Source organism: Brienomyrus brachyistius, chromosome 13, assembly GCF_023856365.1.
Source record: "Brienomyrus brachyistius isolate T26 chromosome 13, BBRACH_0.4, whole genome shotgun sequence".
NCBI lineage: Eukaryota > Metazoa > Chordata > Actinopteri > Osteoglossiformes > Mormyridae > Brienomyrus > Brienomyrus brachyistius.
In genome coordinates, this window is record NC_064545.1 from 17,894,059 (window position 1) to 17,914,029 (window position 19,971).

At 46.1% G+C, this 19,971-nt stretch overlaps 1 protein-coding gene across 2 annotated transcripts; it reads right to left on the bottom strand.

Moving 5' to 3' along the window:
- Nucleotides 1-125: 125 nt before the first annotated feature.
- On the bottom strand, nucleotides 126-7,558 carry LOC125705908 (AN1-type zinc finger protein 6-like). Of its 2 annotated transcripts, none has more exons than XM_048972254.1 (6): nucleotides 7,428-7,558; nucleotides 3,820-3,977; nucleotides 3,360-3,477; nucleotides 2,947-3,050; nucleotides 1,405-1,521; nucleotides 126-964 (listed from the first exon to the last, which is right to left on the bottom strand). In XM_048972254.1, exons 2-6 carry the CDS (start codon nucleotides 3,968-3,970, stop codon nucleotides 816-818), a joined length of 639 nt encoding a protein of 212 aa, XP_048828211.1. In that variant the 5' UTR covers nucleotides 3,971-3,977; nucleotides 7,428-7,558; the 3' UTR covers nucleotides 126-815. The 2 variants fall into 2 exon arrangements, with proteins under 2 accessions (XP_048828211.1, XP_048828212.1); XM_048972255.1 differs by lacking the exon at nucleotides 7,428-7,558 and adding an exon at nucleotides 6,430-7,400.
- Between the last annotated feature and the right edge of the window lie 12,413 nt (nucleotides 7,559-19,971).

Below are 19,971 nucleotides of genomic sequence, written 5' to 3' on the forward strand. Positions count from 1 at the left end.
AAAAACTAGGCGTACGTCTTCGCCTCGATAAGACAAAGGATCATTAACTTTGGAGATGTACGAAGTGTACATAACCAGACCAAAACCTCACTTAAATGGATGAAATCCACGAACTTAGCAACGAGTAAAATTAAAATTAACTTTATTGAGATCAAAGTTATGCAGTGAATTAACTAACATAAATACAGCACAATTCTTTCGGGTTATACATCTTTTGTGCATTCATATAAATGAACTATATTTTCCCAATAAAACTCACAGCCAACAGTGAAATGCAAACAGTCTAGTCCATACCGCTCACGCACACACGTTCATACCTCTAGATCATACACAGAAAAATACGCAAACGTTTGCAAAAATCGTTTTGTTAATGTAGAGCAAAAAGGATCAGCCACACGCATTTGAATACATTCAGTGATAAATACCTATTAGTGCCTTAAAAACACTATCAGAAAAAGTTGTGCTGAAATATAGGAAAACTATATACACAGTACAAAGTAAAGGGGCGGGGCACCATGCAATCTTATCCACATCGAATTTCAGTCTCTCTGCTGCCGTAACGTACTGCGAGGAAACGGACACGCTAAGTTAAAAATGGCAGGAAAATCACATAAACCCGAGTAGGTATCATATGACACGACTCACAAAAAAAAAAACGTGAAAGTGAAAAAACTTCAAAGGAAACACTTTGAATAAGAGGTTCAAATAGGCATGTTTTTTGAGGTGACATGCATGATTTAAAGGGCCGGAAGGGGGGAGGGGTATTGCTGAGATCTCCGTGAAGAATTTAATCTTGGGGGGTTGGGCAGACATTCTCAGATCTTCTGGATTTTCTCTCCGACGACGACAGGGTTGTCCTTCCTGATTCTCTCGGCGGCGTCGGCCTTGTAGTCAAAGGTGCAGCCGTGCATGTCCGAGTACCGGTGGATCCCGCAGAACATATTTCCGCAGCGGCAGTCGAAGCCTGGGTACGAGGCGCACAGGGGTCAGGTACGTACCCTCCAGCACACGCTCACGGATGGGGTCTGAACAACGGCCACCCCAGTACCTGCTCCTTATTCCTCCTACATTATGCTTTACAACATTTGAAGTGCCACAATCCCATTGGCTTGGCCTGCGACCCAAAGCACTTTTACTACATTTACCATTAAAGCAGAAATGTAGCAGCTCACTCCATTCCCTGTGTTGTGACCAAGCCCATTATAAAATACGCTCAAGTCTAGACTGAGCAGCAAGATGTGTCTGCAGCAGGCAAACAGGCCCCTTCTGGAAGGCATCTGTACCCTGTCACTATGGGACCGTGACAGGGGGAGCAGCAAGACCCAGACCGCGACACCGCTAAATGACAAAGTCGCGACACGGCAGGGTAATGCACAGGGACAATGGAGCAGCCAGAACACCGACCTGTGAGGCCCACTTTCTTGCGGCACATCGAACAGCGGTTCTTCTTCTGCTTGGGTCTATCGGGGGACGATTCCTGGCCCTCTGCAGAACCCCGCTCTGTGTTTTCTGGCACCGACGCTGGAGGGATGGACACAAAGTCTAGGTCAGGCATTTCTCCAGAAGAGTCCTGACCAGGTGTTTACTTAAGGTCAGTCATACTTTCCATCTAATCATCTTTCAAGTGCTTCCTATTTTCTTTGATCTGACCATCGCAAAGGGGGAAACCCACCCCCCCTCAACACACATGCTCAGATAAACATCTCACTCTCAGTCGCCATCTAGTGGCTAGCTGGCACATTGCCATGATCATACTGGACTTTTCCTGCTTTCTATTACAAACTTTACAGCTAAAGATTCACAGACGGTTTGTTTGCAGTGTCAGGAGTGACTGAGTGGAAAAATAAAGTCCACGATGAGCAAAATGGCAGCATGACCCCGTCAGCCCTCTGACACATTGAGCACGTGCACAGGGGAGTATATGTCACCACAGGCAGCAGATAAATGAGCTTATCTGAGAAGAAAAGCTGTAAAGGAGAATTCCACTAAAATAAATATGTACATAAAGTCAATTCTGCCCCAAGGCTCTTAAAGGACTCCAATTATATTTCAACCAGGTATTTCAGGATCAAAGACGACGGAATTATCACTGAAAGCTGTTTAATCCGGTCAGCCTTGCCCCGGGTACTACAGGACACTGCGCATCGGCCTGGTCGGCCATGAGGGTTTAAGGGGCGTCACTGGGGGGGAGATACGGCTGACAGGTACTTTACTGCAGCTAGGATTTTCCATTTATAGACAAACCCCTTTCTAGGAACAGCATTTTTCAGCAAATATACATCACCATTTAGCGAAAAAATGAAAAAGTCCAATTACTGCCGAAGTTAAGCAAAGCCTTGATGAGCAGAGGTGGCCTGTGTAACATTAAGTGGTGGCAGTGTGTAGACCTGGATGTTCTAGGACTAATCGTGATGCATACATTTATGAATTACATTCATTTACAGCTGAAGTAAGCCCAGAAGTGGGCAAGATGTACAACTTTAATTTAGCCAACACATAAACCTAAATGGCGTTTGTTTATTGCCTATTTTTTGGATTGTATTTGGTAAAAAGATGTGACTGCTTCAAATCATAGAATATTATAATGACGTTATGTTTATCACCCTTGGAATTATGATATAAAGGAAAAAACGTTAATCACTCAACACAAACTAGTGACACGTTGGTCCACTCCTTGTTAAAAACCACTGAAAACAAGGAAAGGGCACCTGCGAGAGGTGATCCCCCGAACAGCAGCCTGTTTTTATGGTCTGCACCACACCCCCGGCTATTCAGATACATCCCAGCCATCCTGCTGTTACACCTCGCTCCTGCTGGCCCGTCAAGGTGTGCACTTAGCTCCAGATCAGTGGCACTTCAGCGATAAAATTAAAATTAGTAGAGCCCATTTTGCAAATTAAGCAGGACATCACGCTAGCGAAATGAAGAATCGGGAAATCAGGGTACCCTGTAAATGGTCCGTTCTCGGCCTTGCCTTGTCCCCCGTTGAGTCGTCCTCTTCAGAATGTGTAACGGACGCTTGTGATAACAGATTCTGGCTGGATATGACACTAAAAACAATCCAGGTGGTTTTTGTTAAATAAAATCGGAGCTGGTCTACGGGGCGGTACTCACAGAGCGAGTCACATTTTCAGTACACATGGTTCACCAGTCTGATAGAACAAGACGGAGCAACACATGCAGTCTTTTTGGTTACAGGTACATCTCCGCGGTCAACAATAAGTATGGTAAATATTCATACGAGTCCAGGGGCTTTGCAGCCCCCTGAGGGGGTCAAAAACAAGGCAGAAACTACCAGAGCCTTCTGAAGTCACCTCTGGAATGAGGAGCCTGACGAAGAGAAGGTAAGAACAGCGTACCTGCTGCTGGACTCCAGGGTGCCAGTGGCCGAGGGCGACGCTGGTGCCAGCACCAGGACGCCGCTGTCCGTGCGAGGCGTGGCCAGGGACTCCCCCAACGCGCTGACCCCGGATGAGGCTGTGGCAATACAGGAAGCTTTACGGAATGACCACCAGCAGGGGGGCGTCGCTAAGGAACGGGAACTCCACTGTGACCCCAAAGTTATATTTGCAGAGCTCTGAGAAGACCTTTGAATTTATACCCCGGGGAAGGTACCAGAATTGCTGCAGCCCACAGGCAGTTACAAAACAACACAAGCTTGGTTCATTTATTTAACTTCAGCCGGCTTGGCAGCAAGCATCTGAACTGAAGGTGAACTGCGGTTATCAGAAAAGCAAAACATCTGCAGGTCATTTAAGGCACCATCATGAATGGAGCTTCATTCCAGCTGCCTTGGAGCAGCACCTTAGGAAGGCCTACCTGAGGGACTAACTCTGCCACTGTTGTTCTGTCTTTGTAAATAGTCCTTATAACACACCGAGCACATCCCATTGGTTCGGGGGTTCCCATAGAAACCGCAGCCAGTGGTACAGAGCATGGGCCCCTGCGTCTGGTTGGTCTCCTGAGCCATATCCCACCTGCGGAAGCCCAGAGACGACAGAGTCAAGCACGGCAAAGGGTCACACGAATCGGCATCGAGAACCATGGAAGCGGGACGTGTGGAGAGGGGCTCGTAGGGCCCGCAACAGGCTGGGAGAACCCAGCCAACCAGTGCATGGAGAGAGCGCCATCTGCTGTCAAGCTAGGGGGAGGGCCGGGTAACACAACCCTGCTCCAGGTGGGCCTGCTGTCAAACTGGCACCGAGCAGCACAGTGAACGTACTGAGCAGTGAGTCACGCTTGTTTCCACACAGAGCGAAACTCATTTGCTAGCCCTCCTGTTTCATCTCTCCCGAAAACCCCAGTTAGCAGTTCTCAGGGAATCCTGAAACAGTTGATTCACTAAATCTTCAAAAGCCTCTTCTCGGCCATTTATTCATTCATAGGTTCTTTTTCAGCATATAAGATGTAACCACATCCAGGTTTCAGTGTTTAATTTGCAGCTTTCCAGACACATTACTTCCAAGAGGAGCCCTATGGCTCTTTCTTGGAGAACCAGCAAGTCATTCAAGGCCTTGGTTTCTGAGTATCATCACAGGACACCGTGTGATACTAGTCCCCCCCCCTGTTCCCCTGGGACCAAAGGGAAGGACGGTCATGAAAGGACGATACTGAAGAACCTCAACCCACCCCCCCCCACCCCCCATCCCAGAGGCACTTCAACTATAATATTCTAATATTTAACAGAGGGCACTCAGCACACTTCATAAAGCTACGAATGACATCAGCACAAAATTATTAAAAAGATCAAAACTGACAGGTCCATATTTTTGTGAGAACAGCCACTTGCATCTGCCTATACCGTGATGTGTTGCTTTGTTGTGCATAGTGGGTATAAAACATGATGAACTGCAGTGACACCCCCCCCCCCCCAATCTATATCTGCCTGTGTTTTCTCAGAGAATCCATGTGCCACTGCACACAGGTGTACCAGCTCTGCGGTAACCTTGCTGGCCGCGTTATGCCCACTGCGTGATGGCACAGGCACGCAATGGCAGTGCTGCTCCACCTCAGCTGACGCACGTGCGGATTCAGCACAGAGACAGTCATCGCGCACGTATAGCAGTAAGTCTGACCCTCCTGGACCAGTGGAGTCAGAGGTGATACAGCACAGCCTGATGACTTGAGCAGCTCCAGAGAGCGCAACGGGAAAAGACTGCAAACTCAACAGTCAAGAGTCATTTAGTTTGTTCTATTGTTTATCTAGACTAAGAGAAAAGATATTGGGTTATCCAATTACTCACAAACAAAAACAGACAAATACAATGCCAACCAATCCCAGGGTCTTAATACACTGAAGCAAGCAAATTGCTCACGGAAACCAAATCCAGCTTCGCATCCCCTAAATGCACCAAACCCAAACCATATTTAAAATGCAGACAATTTAACATCAACAAAATGTTCCGAAAGGATTGTAATAGGTTCTACAAAAGTTTAATTAAGCAGAAGGCAGAAATTAGGACGAAGTGAGTGTGCTCATGTTTATTTGATTAAATGCATTTTTCCCCCTCTTAATTTCCAGCAATTCCTGACAGACAGGATCAGCTGTAAAGCAGGATGTGATATTTGTATAAGCTGGACACAAAGCACCACATTTTCTATATTCAAAAATGCTTCACACACACACACACACACACACACACACACACACAACAACAACAACATGAAACCACATCCAAACTAAAAAAAACCCATAAAACCTGCTGTCATTTTTCTGGTCACACCTGTTTTTGAGTCTCTTAGGAAATGCAAATGCAATCCGACAGAATACCACCAAAAAAGTACAATTGTCGGGGGGGGCTTTGACAAGGAGAGGCTTTTCTTGCTCACAGAAAACCCTTAACCATCAATAAAGGGGTATCACTCCCGGAACACCAAGCCAGAGAACCCCAGTTTATTACAAATGCCCATTAACACGAAGACAGCGGCTTCAGTAACGGCGAGCGCAGCACCACGACGGATCTGACAGCAGTATCCGTGGGAGCATTTGATGCCCTAACCCGCTGAAGGAGCAGCGGACCCGCATTTGGAGGCAAGATGAGAATGATAAGGAGAAGCTGGTCGGGAAGCAGGGATGTGTTACAGGGGGTGGAGGGGGGGGCAGACAGCTAGCGCTGCGAGCCGCAGCAGAAAAACGGACAGACACCGATGAACATTCACCGCGTTCTTTTTAAGAAAATACACGACGTCTCTGCAACTTTTTGCTGCCAAGCCCCCGTCCATCTATCGGCACCGACCGCCAGTCACCGGTCCCTGTCCCGGTCCCTTCACATCCTTCATTTCCTTCCAACACTACCCTTTTGTTCGACTCAGCACAGTACAAACATATCGGCAGCCGACGTACACTGAGCAAAATGTCACTCTCGGGCCATGCTTGATAACTATCGCCTGTCTAGTATGTGAAACGACACATTTCCGCACCGAACTTACCGACGGAATCGTCCCCAATTTCCCCTTTCTACTCCTCTCTTCTTTTCACTATGGAGTACAACTCAACAACTTAAGGTAAAAAAAAAAAAAAAAAAAAAAAGCAAGAAAAAGAGCCGACGCCCACTTAGCTATTATTGGCTGTTATTACCAAAGACCACGCCCACGACACTGTTCATTGATTAACCCCGATGTCAATCATCACTATAATTTTTAATCTTACAAGGTTGGTTGAGAGGGGAAAAAAGGAAACCTTTTAAACATCTTGCTATAGTATCTTAAAGGAAAAGTATGAATTATTTTATAGGGAGACAAAGATAATGTGGTGATATACTGTATAGTATTACCTAGGTGTTTTTTTTGTTTGTTTGTTTTTTACTATTCACGGGCGATTATTTGTATTAAGCTTGGTGGTGCATATAATTATTTATAAAAATTTCTTTTCTCCCACTGACGCCATTGCCCGGTGCGAATTACAAAACAAAAAAGCCTCTTGCTAACTGAAAAAAGTAAAAAAGTTACTGTGGGTACCGGTTATGGCCACAGATTAAATTGCGACGTCGGCTAGTCCCTTTGCCACTTGCCCGTCACAGATTGTCTGTCTGGGGTCTGAGATAAACTATCACAGACCCAATCCAGTTTTAAACTTAACAGGTGAACTTTTTTGAAGATAAATGGTACACATATGAAAGCTAGTTTTCGTGTCAGTCCTTAAATAAACACTTTGGCCGGAAAATGTCACATCATACGCCTACAATGGAAGGCAGTTCACCCAAGGCTTCCATAAAAGAATTAAATAGAAGAAACCTAGGTTAAAGACCGACAAAATAAAAACAGAAGGAAAAACAGCAATGCTACAATTAAGCAAGGTAACGTATCGATAGCTACCAACCCTGCAGATACAGCTAAGAAGTAAAAAAAGGTTTCTCTTATACTTCCGATTAAGTTTAAAAAGAAGATCGTTAACAATAGTACAAATGAGACAATACAAACGCACTAACCTTTCAGTGAAGAGTTAGTAATTTCAAAATAAACACCTTTGCTGCCGTGTCTCCTTGTTAGGGTTTAACCCCCCGGTCTAACTAAACCGCCTGTTTGTCACTTTCTGTTACCCCAGCCCCCACTGTCACCTTAGTGGTGACGTAACAAGCTCCTTGAAAGGAAATGGTATCGTTCCGTGTTACGTCACGCAGGACGTAATACGTATGTCAAACCGCAAGCAACGAAACCACTCAACCCACTCCTCACAGATAATATGTGTTTTATTATTCTGCTGTTTGCGTTACAGCATAGTTTCTAAAACATATGCCAGCATTAATATACTATTTAAAAATATATGTGTATCGGTTTAGAAAAATATTTACCTTGTGCCTCGTTCATTTATGAACTTGACCCACCACAGTAGCAAACTTGTGAAAGAAAGCATCAGTAACTATATCGCAATAAATTACGGTTTAATTAATTACATTCATTTATTTAGAATAAACTTTTGTCCAAAGCAACAAGTGAGGATCAGCGAGGAGGGTCAGCAATTATGGTTGATGGCCTTGCTCACGAGACAAACAGTGATACAATCACGCTGCAAGTCCGAAAATCCGAAACCTTCAGGACATAAAAATGGATCCTTAACCCAGCCCCTGAGCTACCACCCCACCTTTATCCAAACTAACATTCTCCCTGTTTTAAGTGTGTCTTTTTCAGGTACTCTAGTTTCTACTCACAGTCCAAAAGTATGCAGTTAGGTGATCTGACATCTGTACTTGTGTCTGTGACGGTCAGGGATTCTGTAAAGAGTATGGTCTTGTCCTGTGCTTCCCAGGATAAGCTACGAGCTCACTGCAGCCCTCTGCTGGATAAATGGTTGGGAGATGGATGGATGGATGGATGGATGGATGGATTGATTTCCCTTTAAGGAACTAGATGGTTAAAATCCAACACAGTATCTAGTGATGTCCCTTAATTAGTCCAGTAAAGTGTCCAGTAGGAGGCAGGGACTAGAATAGAACTAGTTCTAGAATAGAACACCAGTCCATTACAGGGACAATTCAGAAACACAATTCATCTAACCACATGGGGTGCTAGCAGGAACACTAGGAGAACATGAAAAGTCCATACACACACAGATGTGCATTACATTTGATAAGCATTACAGTGCCACCTATTGGTACAATGTAAAATAGAAAACCACTTAAGGAGTCTAGTATTCTGTTTTCATCCGTTACATCCTTATCTGCTTTTGTTTGTCATGGCGACAGCGGGTGGGGGGAGAGATTGGGGGGCTAGAGCCTCATTTGAAACCTTCAAAATGTGAAGCATTTTAAAATACAGGGAAAGGTATTTTGAAAAATAAAAAAATATAGAAATTCCATAAATTCCAACAATTCATTACTTAAACTTGGAAGCAGACATTCATTAACAGAACTTTTTAATTAGCTTATCACACATCCCACAGGGGTGAGAACAACAGATGGAAGGTCACTATCTTGTTCACATGGTGGGGCATTGAGGAAGTTTGGAAGAGGATAGACTCCTGTATGACCGATAGGGGGAGCAGCCTCCGAAAAAGTCCCGATTTTATAATTGTATATCTAACTGATAAGTTACACAGTCCAATTTAGCCTGGTTGAAAACATTTAATTGAGGGGCGGCTTAGCGGGGAAGCACTGTTACCTCATACTGTACTTCCATGGTTAGGGGACTTGCGTGGTGTTCGCTTGCTATTCCTGTATTTGCAAGTGTTGCTGGTGTCGTAGCATCCTTGTTCAGGATAAGTAGGTGATTGAGCGATAGGTTCAACTGAAATATTCAGTACTGAAATGCACAGCCAGTCTACGACATCAAGCAAGATCCATCCATCCATCCATCCATTTTCCAAACCGCTTATCCTATTGGGTCGCGGGGGGTCCGGAGCCTATCCCGGAATCAATGGGCACGAGGCAGGGAACAACCCAGGATGGGGGGCCAGCCCATCGCAGGGCACACTCACACACCACTCACTCACACATGCACACCTACGGGCAATTCAGCAACTCCAATTAGCCTCAGCATGTTTTTTGGACTGTGGGGGGAAACCGGAGTACCCGGAGGAAACCCCACGACGACATGGGGAGAACATGCAAACTCCACACACATGTGACCCAGGCGGAGACTCGAACCCGGGTCCCAAAGGTGTGAGGCAACAGTGCTAACCACTGCACCACCATGCCGCCCCTCAAGCAAGATCCTTCGTTTTCAAATGCGGTGTAAATAAGGATGAAAAAGAGTCTATGTACACATATAACCAGGAGAGGGAGCTCTATTACTATTTTCGATGTTTTGGTCTAGCCATGCAATAACATAAAAACATGATGGTCAGTACTGAAATGGCAAGAAAAGATAATTAGTTTATGCAGTAAATAGTGAGTATAATTCCTCAATATGCGCAGCGTTTGCATTTTTTCGCCTATTATCTTGTGTAAAATGATACCATTAACTGTACAAGAAATCATATCAGTCCGTGATTTGATCGGCTGTGTAGGTGTCATTTTAAAAGCTAATTGAAAAGTTACTGCAGAAAGAGCTGACCACGCGCCTGGAGCTGTAAACAGATAGCGCCTCCTTGGGGTCCTTGGGGACGTGCTCCTCCCGCTCCTTTATTAACCAGGTCAGAGAAGCGTGATAAACGCACCGACAGTCTGGACACAGCTGTAGAAACTGCCGTTTTATATCGAGATGACTTTGTAATGAAAACACAAATGACCCACGGAGAAGCAGATCTATACCCAATCGGGGACCTTTCCCTCTCTCTGCCAGTTCTTCATTTCGTATTTCGAAGCTTCCGAGTCTTTAAATACACGGACGCTTGGACTGCACCCAAATAGCCACTCCATTTTTATGTGGAGTAATTATTGTGGGTTGACCTACATACTTAAATTAACTCCCACAATCTTGCTTTGTAAGACTGCAGTCTATGGGGCAGCGATGAGCAGCTCATGCATTCAGCAAATATTGGCCTGCTGGGGATTTTATTGGTCCAAGAAAATGTCAATCCACCCTCAGGCATCCCCTGCGAGTGTTTGTTCTGGTGGCAACATGGTTTGGGGACGATACTTCCCGGTGGACACATAAAATCACAACTAATCAAATTCAATATTTCACATTGGTACAACATAAAGGACTTAAAGAGCTTTACGGAGATTTTCCAGATGGAACTGAAAAGCCCATTAGCAAATTCAGGAGCATTAAAAAATGATTCACTTCTAGGATAATATCTCAGTAATTGCCACATATAAATTCAAATACACAGAAAGGGACTCGCTAAGTATGTGTGCTTTTATGCGAGTTGCAACCATAATTATATTGTACTAGAAGTACCAGCCCTGACCTGTTTAAAAAGGAAGGCTTTCAGAGCGAGACCATAGGGATGATAAATGTAAGATGTAGGAGTGAAGTTCATGAAACACGGCCTTCAGGGGCTGTAGCTGTAAGCAGTGAAAGGATATGTGGAGTCGCACTCCCACTTGTATGCAGCACACCGCCACCCGCCGGCAGGCCCCAGCAGGGCCAAGGCTGTCCTGTTGGGGGCGCTAGCGTGTCACAAGCTAAGGGTGAAAGCTGGGAAACAAGCCCCTCCCCCGAGATCATGCGGCCGCCAGTGTTAAAGACCATGTGACACGCATCTCCGCCCACAATGGGGCGTGGCTCTGGTGAGTGCCCAACCCCAAGTATGAAGGGTGTCTCCCGGAACCATGGCCAGGCTTTCCCCACCAGTCTGCAGACCATAGCAGAAGATTGTGACACGGGTATTGAGGCCAACTGCAGCTTCTTTGGGACAGTGCCTATTATTTACATTTATTTAACAGATGCGTCAGTTCAAATCAAAGCATGAAGTCAGAGCTCAGGGTCAGTCAGTATCCAGGGAATCAAAGCCTGAAGTCAGAGCTCAGGGTCAGTCAGTATCCAGGGAACAAAGCCTGAAGTCAGTGCTCAGGGTCAGTCAGTATCCAGGGAACAAAGCCTGAAGTCAGAGCTCAGGGTCAGTCAGTATCCAGGGAATCAAAGCCTGAAGTCAGAGCTCAGGGTCAGTCAGTATTCATGGCAGGTGTCCCTCAGTAGGTTAGGCCTGTGTCTGTGAGTAGAAGGTCACCAGCTCAAATCCTATGCTTGGTAGAGTAATAATTCACCTTAATCCCCTCCCCCCCAAAAAAAAATAAAAATAATGCTGACCATGTGCTCAGACCCCAAGCTTTGCTCTCATCTGTGTGTGTAAAAGGAACGAACATTCCTAGATAGGCCCGTTCTCGTACAAATGGCAGATGAAGCTTAACCTGAAGCAGTTGAGACTAAGGGCATGATTTGAGGACCCAAAGGTGATATAATTTCTGACCGTAGAAGTTGAACCCATAACATTCTTGACACGGTTCCCTGACCCACTGTTTCACAGAAACATAATTGGAGGAGATAAGGTATACACTTGCTGTGATTGGCGGTGCTTCAGAAGGCTCCTCCCCCAACAGCGGCATTGGTACTAAGACTGATGCTCTGTAATACTCTCAGCCATTCAGCAGGCTTCAGAGTATCCAGGACAGACAGTATGTGGGATAACAGCAGTAGCGTAACAGATTAAACCCCAGGATGATTGCTAATATGTTGACTGGCGTACGCAACCACGGGTATGTTGGACGGATGACAATCCGGGGCCGATAATCTTCTGCAGACTGAGCTGGATTGTACCGCCACAGCGGTGGATGAGAGGTGTGGGCACTGCACACACCCTGTACCAGGAGACCTGGGCCAGAGAGTCGCCAGCATGCTCCACTTACTAAATCTGTCACAGATGTGTCTTTTTAAAATCCCTCCAGCGAGCCGCTCGCAACTCAAGGTGAGCCTCCGAGACATCAAAGAGACAGAGTTTGCGTCGTGTATTTTTGTACGTCATAAAAGTCAAAGGTTGATACTGAAGGCCTTTGGTTCCGGCCCCCGGGGACGTTATGCAGGCACCCGGCCATCAGAACCAGCCAGGAAATGTGATTATTTACGCAGGCAGCCCCATGACAGATCTGAATGGATCCTGACAGCATACATACTAACCTTTATTCCTGCAGCTTTACAGTGGAGCCGGGGCCTAAAGTTCTTTTTAGTCCCCCAAAATAAATGTACATTTATTGACTTAAGTCATAAATAGTTTGCCATTAGCCCCCCCAGTAAAGACCCAGCCCCCCTATCCATTTATCTCTACCTACTCCCCTGCAGTCGAGGTTCCTTGTATTTTGTGAGGGAGTCATGGATGAGCATCAACTACATAGACAGCATTTAAGCTGACCGGAACATCTGTCCGATGGATGGATGGATGATGGCTCCTGGCTCATCCCCAGGAGCTCTGGGAATCCTATGATGTTCTGTCTCAAAACCTTTAATGACTAAACGCAGAGAAGACCCATCCAGCTCTGAGCCGTGCATGGAGGGCAGGATCTAGCTAATCAGAGCTCAGTGTAGATTTATTAGTTTTATTTAGTAGTTTTATTTTAATCCATGTTATTGGACATATTGGTTTTCTCTCTACTAAACATCTCCTGTCAGCTGAAACTGTGCTTATCCCTTATTCCTGCAATTTGGTTTCCAATTGAATGCCTTCGTGAAACTGGAGCCTCTCTACAAAGCACTGAGAGACTGGCAACAGGCTTTCTCTGATCTTGCCTAATTCATTTTCCGTGTTGGTTCAGCCTACCTCTGATGCAGACGCAGACATAGGCATGCAGGCACACCCCCACCCCCCCTAACCTTAACCATAATGTCCCAAACAAAATACAAGATTTAACATTTTTAGCCGTTTGCACTCACAAATGTTTAGTTTTTCTTTGTGGGGCCTGAAAAAATAACAGGATATTATCACATTGTGGGGACATTTGGTCCCTACAACTTAATATATAAATCACATGCCCACACACACACACGCGCACACACACACACACACACACACACACACACACACACACACACACACACACACACACACACACACACACACACACACACAAGCTTGTAATTACATGTTTTGTGGGGACTCTCCATTCATTTCTATGGGGAACACTCTACCCCCAACATGACAACCGTAACCCCCACCCAGCCCTATGCCATACCATAAGTCATTTTTGACATTTTTTGTATTTTTAGTTTTTTGATTGCACTCACAGATCTTCGTTGGAACCTGAAAAATGGTTCCTACAACGTCAAAATAACAGGTTTTTATAACTTCGTGGGGAACATTTTCTCTCCACAATGTAATATAAACATAATCCACACGCATGCACACACAGACACACACACACATCTATGGGCAATTTGGTAACTCTAATTAACCTCAGCATGTTTTTGGACATTGGGGGGGAAACTGGAGTGCTGGAGAAATTGCCACAACGACATGGGGAGAACATGCAAACTCCACACACATGGAACCTTGGCTGAGACTCGAACCCGGGTCCCAGAGGTTTGAGATGACAGTGCTAACCGCTTGTGCAAATGGCATCTTTTTACTTGGTTTAGGTTTATTCTGCACCTGGACCTGTGTGTGGGGTCGGCCTGCTCTCCCTGTATCACACTGGTCTTTCTCACAGCCTGTAACTGGGAAGGTATATACCTTGTGAACTGACATTCCACTCAGGGTGTCTCTGAGCCTTGTGGTCCCTGCGACCCTCACCAGGATAAGTGATTAAAAGATGGATACATGGACAAGTATCTGCAGAAGCAGGGGTAATGCAACATTAAATGTTGATCGTAATAATGTTAGCTGCTATTCTGCCTCGTGATACCTAACAGGAACAGCCATACACAGGCAGCCAGTCACCAGTGCTGCTAATTAAAGACATACATTGACTTAAAAAAATCCATCTAAAATCAGTTAATGCCATTATTCATATCGAATGAGTTTTCATGAGAAAGCCCCTTGGACCTTTCTGAGGAATGATTGTTATTTCATTACAGTTTCCAAGGCTGTTCCAAGCTATATCTATGATACAAATCACATTAATGCATTTCATGTATCGGTGTAGCAAAGGTTCAATAGCGAAACTGGCACTTTTCATTTGAGAAAAAAAATATAGGCCAAAAAAAAATTAAATAGGCTAGAGGACAGAAATGAAAATGGTGAAGGAGTGTAATGTTTAGCAAAACTCCCATGTAGGCGGGGTCCTACCTCCAGGTGAGCTAAAACTTCCTGTTTAATCAAACACTGTGGGACCCTGGAAATGATTCACTAAGAACAGGCAGCTGAACGGCCAGCCCTCAGCATGAGGGGGCCTCATGTTGTCACCACAATCACTATGGCAGTGGCCAGATTCACAGCTTGGTGGGTCTGGCCATAGCGATGCTAGCAGCTGTCACTGTACACCTTGAGACGTGGACCTACCCATTGGTCATGGCAGAAGAACTTAACCCAGAAGCCTTGTAAAAACAGTCAGCGACCTGCGTTGGGAGCAGGACAGGAAGAAGATTCCGTCAAACGTTACTGCATACCTGAGAATGCGCAGGACTTGGGAATGTAGGTAAGGTTATAGTACCTGAGCCAGCCAAGGAAGAACAAACACAAGCTTGCACTCTTATTACTGCGATTCCAGTGAATTTAGTGGTAAGACTTGATAAATGGAAGCGTGATTAAGAATTTAAATTCATGCATGAACTAGATTTTCAGTCCAGCGATTGGCCTAGTAAAATCTTTTTAATGTGCTTTTTTAGGTAATTCCCCAAGCAGCTGGCTTCGTGTACACTCCAGACAACAGACAAGAACACGCCGTACGTCACCAGTAGCCCTCGGCGGCTTAGAGCTCGGCAAACGACACTAGGAGTCGGTACCATGCAGCCAACAGAATCAGATGCCATTAACAGACAGGACCACGGACCAGGGAAGCCGATGGCGAGTCGGCCGTGGCTGATAAGCAACCACTGCGGAGAGTTTTACAGGACTTTAAGTTTGCATGCTGTGAGCTCGCCATGGTAACGGGTATTATAAACACCCTCCACATAACTGCATTATAAATGTCCAAAGGAAACGGCACGATGGACACACATTGTGGTTTGAAGCTAGAATACAAACTAACACATTTTCTGCAACCATGTGACTTCTGTGCTCCCAGTCCTGTGCATGACACTCTTCTGTGCGATATGAAAAAGAAATTTCAGTATTCAGACTGCAGAAGGGGACACCTCCGGAGCCTCGCTGCGCTCGCTAACTCCCCAAGCGCTCATAATTGGCACACATGACAGGCTGTGGTATTTCAAAATGAATTATGGATTAAAATACATAAACGTTTCTAAATGGTTAAATTGTGCCAATGATGAGCGTTATCATGCATTACCTTATGAATGATACGGTTATTTATTTAAAAGAATTTAAAACAATACATTTGTGATGCCTATAATCAGAGGGTGTTATTGTTTGTTCGTGTGTTTAATATTAGTGGCAATAAACTGCACAGAGTGTATATAACTAAATATTAATGCCACTGTGTGTTCAGCTTCCTGTTTAATTTTGAATGATAGCTGTAATAAGAACAGTGGGCCAAATGTTTGAAATCCTTATAAACAAAGGATTTCTGGTCCAGGGAAACCACTATGTATCCTATTCTTTCTTCCAACTAATCTGTTAAAGAATTAGCTTAAGAGGTCGGCGGAAAATCAGTTTTACGCAGTGGCCCCCGAAGATGGGGATAGGGAAAGCCTTTCTGAGCACCTTGCCAGGGAACAAGCAACAACACCTTCACAGGCAGAAGGTCGCTTCCCCCAAGCATACGCCAGCAAATATACTGCACCCCCTTCGCATTCCCCGCACTGGGACCCTACAGAGAGCCGTCACAGCTGGAATCGATCACGCACTGCACAGATTAAATGCCAATGCATGCAAGACGAAATGTATTTTTTTTTTCAGTCTGCATGCTGTCAGCTGGATGTTCCTGGCTAGTTTGCACAGGCTGGCCACCAAATGGACACGTGCACGTTGGGTCTGAGCTGGCGTGTCGGCCATCTTCACAGGGAAATCCGTCATTGTAAGCGCAAATCCTGGGGACTGGAGCTTGGAAGACTGTTGGGTTATTTTTTCAGTATCGTTTCCATTTTATTTAAATGATCACTCAGCACTGAGGGAAGAGGCTAAACAAGCTTAATTAACACAATAAATAATTAATTTGTGTGCTTAAATGCTCTGGATGAAAACAGCCCTCCAGGACCAAGGTCTAGAATTGGCACTCTGGACCACGAAATGCAGCGCGCTTACAAACCAAATCATCATTGTATTTTCAATATCCTCAATGGCAGAAATAACAAATACTCTCAAGCTCTGGGCCTTTGTGTCTTTATGGCCCATTATTCGTAATCAGAAAAATGCTGGAGCCCTTGTTCATAAGTGAGTGGTGAGGAGAATGTGGCCAGCATTTAATCATGCTTAATCGTGTTCGAAAAATGACGGTTCTTGTGCAGCATCATGGGAAATAAAGCCTACGGACAGCTGAGCACATGGAGCTGACGGATCGATCCCGAGTTGATTGCTTCTGCAGGGCTGTATAACGCAGTGAGTGCTGTGGCTGGGTGGGGGTCAGGGCCGATTGCCGGCGCCCCCCTGAAGCATCGCCGGCCAGGCAGCTCTTAGACGGGACCACACACACCTCGCCCTTTACCACTGAAAATGCCCCGCCATCCACTTTAGAGGAGAGGTGGAATCCGCGCACACAGCATGCAGCATCACGCGTGAGGCGTCCCCGGGCGACATGGCGGGGGACAGCGTAACCCTGCGTCAGCCAAACGGCCGGTGAGCGCAGAGGACGGTGACCTCATGCCCTCCACCCCCACCTTTGTGCAAACATCAGGGGCAGCAAAGAGGTGTCATTGAAAGTGTGATTTCTACCTGCGGGGTTGAGGTGACCTTACAGCCCCATAGTACCTGCCTCCCCTCCATCCTTCTGAGCCTCATGTTGTTGGAGTTATAAAGCGCCACGTTAGGGCTTGCAGAAGGCCAGCCGGGGCTCCCTGACTCACGGCGCACGTGGGTTCACGCTTCACTGGACTGGGCAGATATACTTACAGTAGAAATTACTTAGTTACTACTGAAGTACAAATCATGGACAAATTTAGCCGTTAATTGAGATAAAAGATGCGTCACGACTGAATGAACAAACATGAGATCAGCACTTAACTTGTTATTCATTTCTTGTTCCTTCAGTAGATCATAAAGGTTTATAGAATTAACAGATATAGTAACAAATAAAGTAACTGCTTAAGATAAAACATGCGTCAGGGTTCATTAATGATGAATTAACATGAGATCAATATGTGACTAAGACTTAGTTTGTGGTTAATTAATACATAAGTAATAGCATAATGCTGTATTATTTGTGCCCCATCGTGTAAAGTGTTACCAGTTAGATGCATTTTGCTGTCTGTGGTTAGCTTCCCTGGGGGGCTTAGTTCTCGCACACAGCACCTGTGAATGCAGGTGACGCTCATTCTGGGTCGTCCGCTGTGTAAGTGACAGGGAGACACACAGCAGGGGGCACCACTGCATGCTGTCGCCTTACCTAAAGGGCGCCCCGGTGTCTGAGCCCCACGTTTGGGACATTGACCTGAAAAGCTGGCAGATGTGGAGCAGTGGGATTAATGAGTTAATCCTGCTGCGGGATCTCATGCATCAAGGCACCAGAGAACCAGCAGGGCCACTTTCATCCCTTTCCCAGCTCTGCTCCTGGAGATGCTGGCCACCCCCACAGAGCCGATCCTGGTGGTTTATGCCACCCCCTCAATTCAGCCCCTGCCAGCCGCAGCGCGGCTCTTCAGGGGCGAGTAAGCTCCAAGGTCGCCGTTGCCCCGGAGACGGCGGTGCCCTTTGTGCGGCTCAATCCCATGATCCCTTGCTGTGTGTGAACCCCAACTGTTCACTTCAGTGTTCTTCGGCAATTCAGGCTGGCAGGCGCCGCCATGCTTATGAGGCAGGTCGTCGTACTAAAAGTGCGACAAGTGCCACCAGTGCAACTGCTGTTGCACCATCGAAGGAAACGCTAAGTCTCTGTGGCACTAAACCAAGCATATGAATAAGTTAAACTGCGAGCCACGGCTCACTTTGAATGAAAGCTTCTGCCTGCCAAGTAAATAAATAGAATAACATAAGGGCAGGATGGCCACAGGAACAAGCAGATCCAGAAGGTCGAACACGACGGCAGAGTCTCCCTGAGCCTGAGTGCTGAAACAGACGGGGACTTCGACACCCTCACAGGAGACGGCTTCCCGAACAGGGCTTCACTCCCTGTTCTTATAGACATTTTGTGACCTAGTTTCTGCTCAGCCTAGAAAACTGAGAAGGGAAGGCGCCGTGCTGCATGAGCAAGGCCGAGGTTCCTCTGGACGTCGCAGAGCAGCGGCTTTACGACGATGCGAAGGGAGACGAGCAGAGGATACCACACCCCAGTTTGACAGGAGACTTACGAGAAGCTCTTTGGGAGTTAGACTCAAAGCGAACCAGCCCACGCTGAGCATAGCCAGTGATGCGTTTACTCCTGGCTGAGTGGGATGACCCCTGATGATGTCTGCAGGAAGTGACAAACAGGAAATGGACTCGCGGTGTGTTAAAGGTTAACACACCGCCAACCAGACTCCTCAGACCAAAGACTGACCATCTGTGTGCTGCTGAGGGCTGGAAATAGATTTTCAGGCTCTTTGTGCTGCTGTTGCAGTAGCTGTAATGAACCTAAAGAGGCTGTCTATTATACGTGCCCCCCGACTCTCCTGTTACACTTGCATTTGCCACGCCAGCTCCTTTGATTATCAGCCAAGCTCTTTGTTCCACAGCAGAGAGTGAGTCTCTCTTCCCATTTGTTACAATTAACCACAGACACAGAACAGGCTGCAATGGAGGGGCAGAGACAATGACCCACCCCCGACGGCGGTAAACAATCCGCCATTAGAGAGTGTCCAGCTTGGTGTGTGCTCCCTCGCAGTACTAACCCACCATTCCGCTCTGCCGCTCTCCGCTTTCACCTCAGGCGCAAGCGGTCAGAGGTGTTTCTCAGACCGAAACAAGGTCGCCCGTTTCTCCCACAAGCCGACCCAGGAGGGTAGAAGCCTTTCGGCATTTGAAACGAGCCTGTTTTGTTGCACATTCAAACAGAACTGCCAGCGCTCACACATCCGCCGTGACTCTCACGCTTTCAGACTCTCAAGCTCATGCAAGTAATCTTACGGCAAATCTGTATTATTCCATTACAAACCTAAAATTAACTGCATAAAAAGAACATTGGGCAAACCCTATAGACTATTTTTTTTTTTATTAAAAATCTGTGACATACATGTAAATGAGTGTGCAGACTATTCTCGAATTCAAAATCTCACTCCAGCCAGCTGATTAATGTTCGCAACCCTGCCGAAAAGATTAAGCTGGGAACGAGAAGCAGGCAGGTAGCAACAACAGGTGAGATTTTGCTGAGCAGAGCTGGAGAATGTGTCAGAAATGGCGACATCCCTGAGAGAAGCCGTCCTGCGGCTCTCTGTGCTCGTACTTGTTAAAATGTCTCATTCCAAAGACATGAAAAC

Coding starts and splice junctions, on each gene's coding strand:
- LOC125705908 (XM_048972254.1), bottom strand. CDS start 3,970: ATGGCTCAGGAGACCAACCAGACGCAGGGGCCCATGCTCTGTACCACT. Junction 3,051..3,359: donor ACCCTGGAGTCCAGCAGCAG/GTACGCTGTTCT, acceptor GATTGTTTTTAG/TGTCATATCCAGCCAGAATC. Junction 965..1,404: donor CAAGAAAGTGGGCCTCACAG/GTCGGTGTTCTG, acceptor CCTCGTACCCAG/GCTTCGACTGCCGCTGCGGA.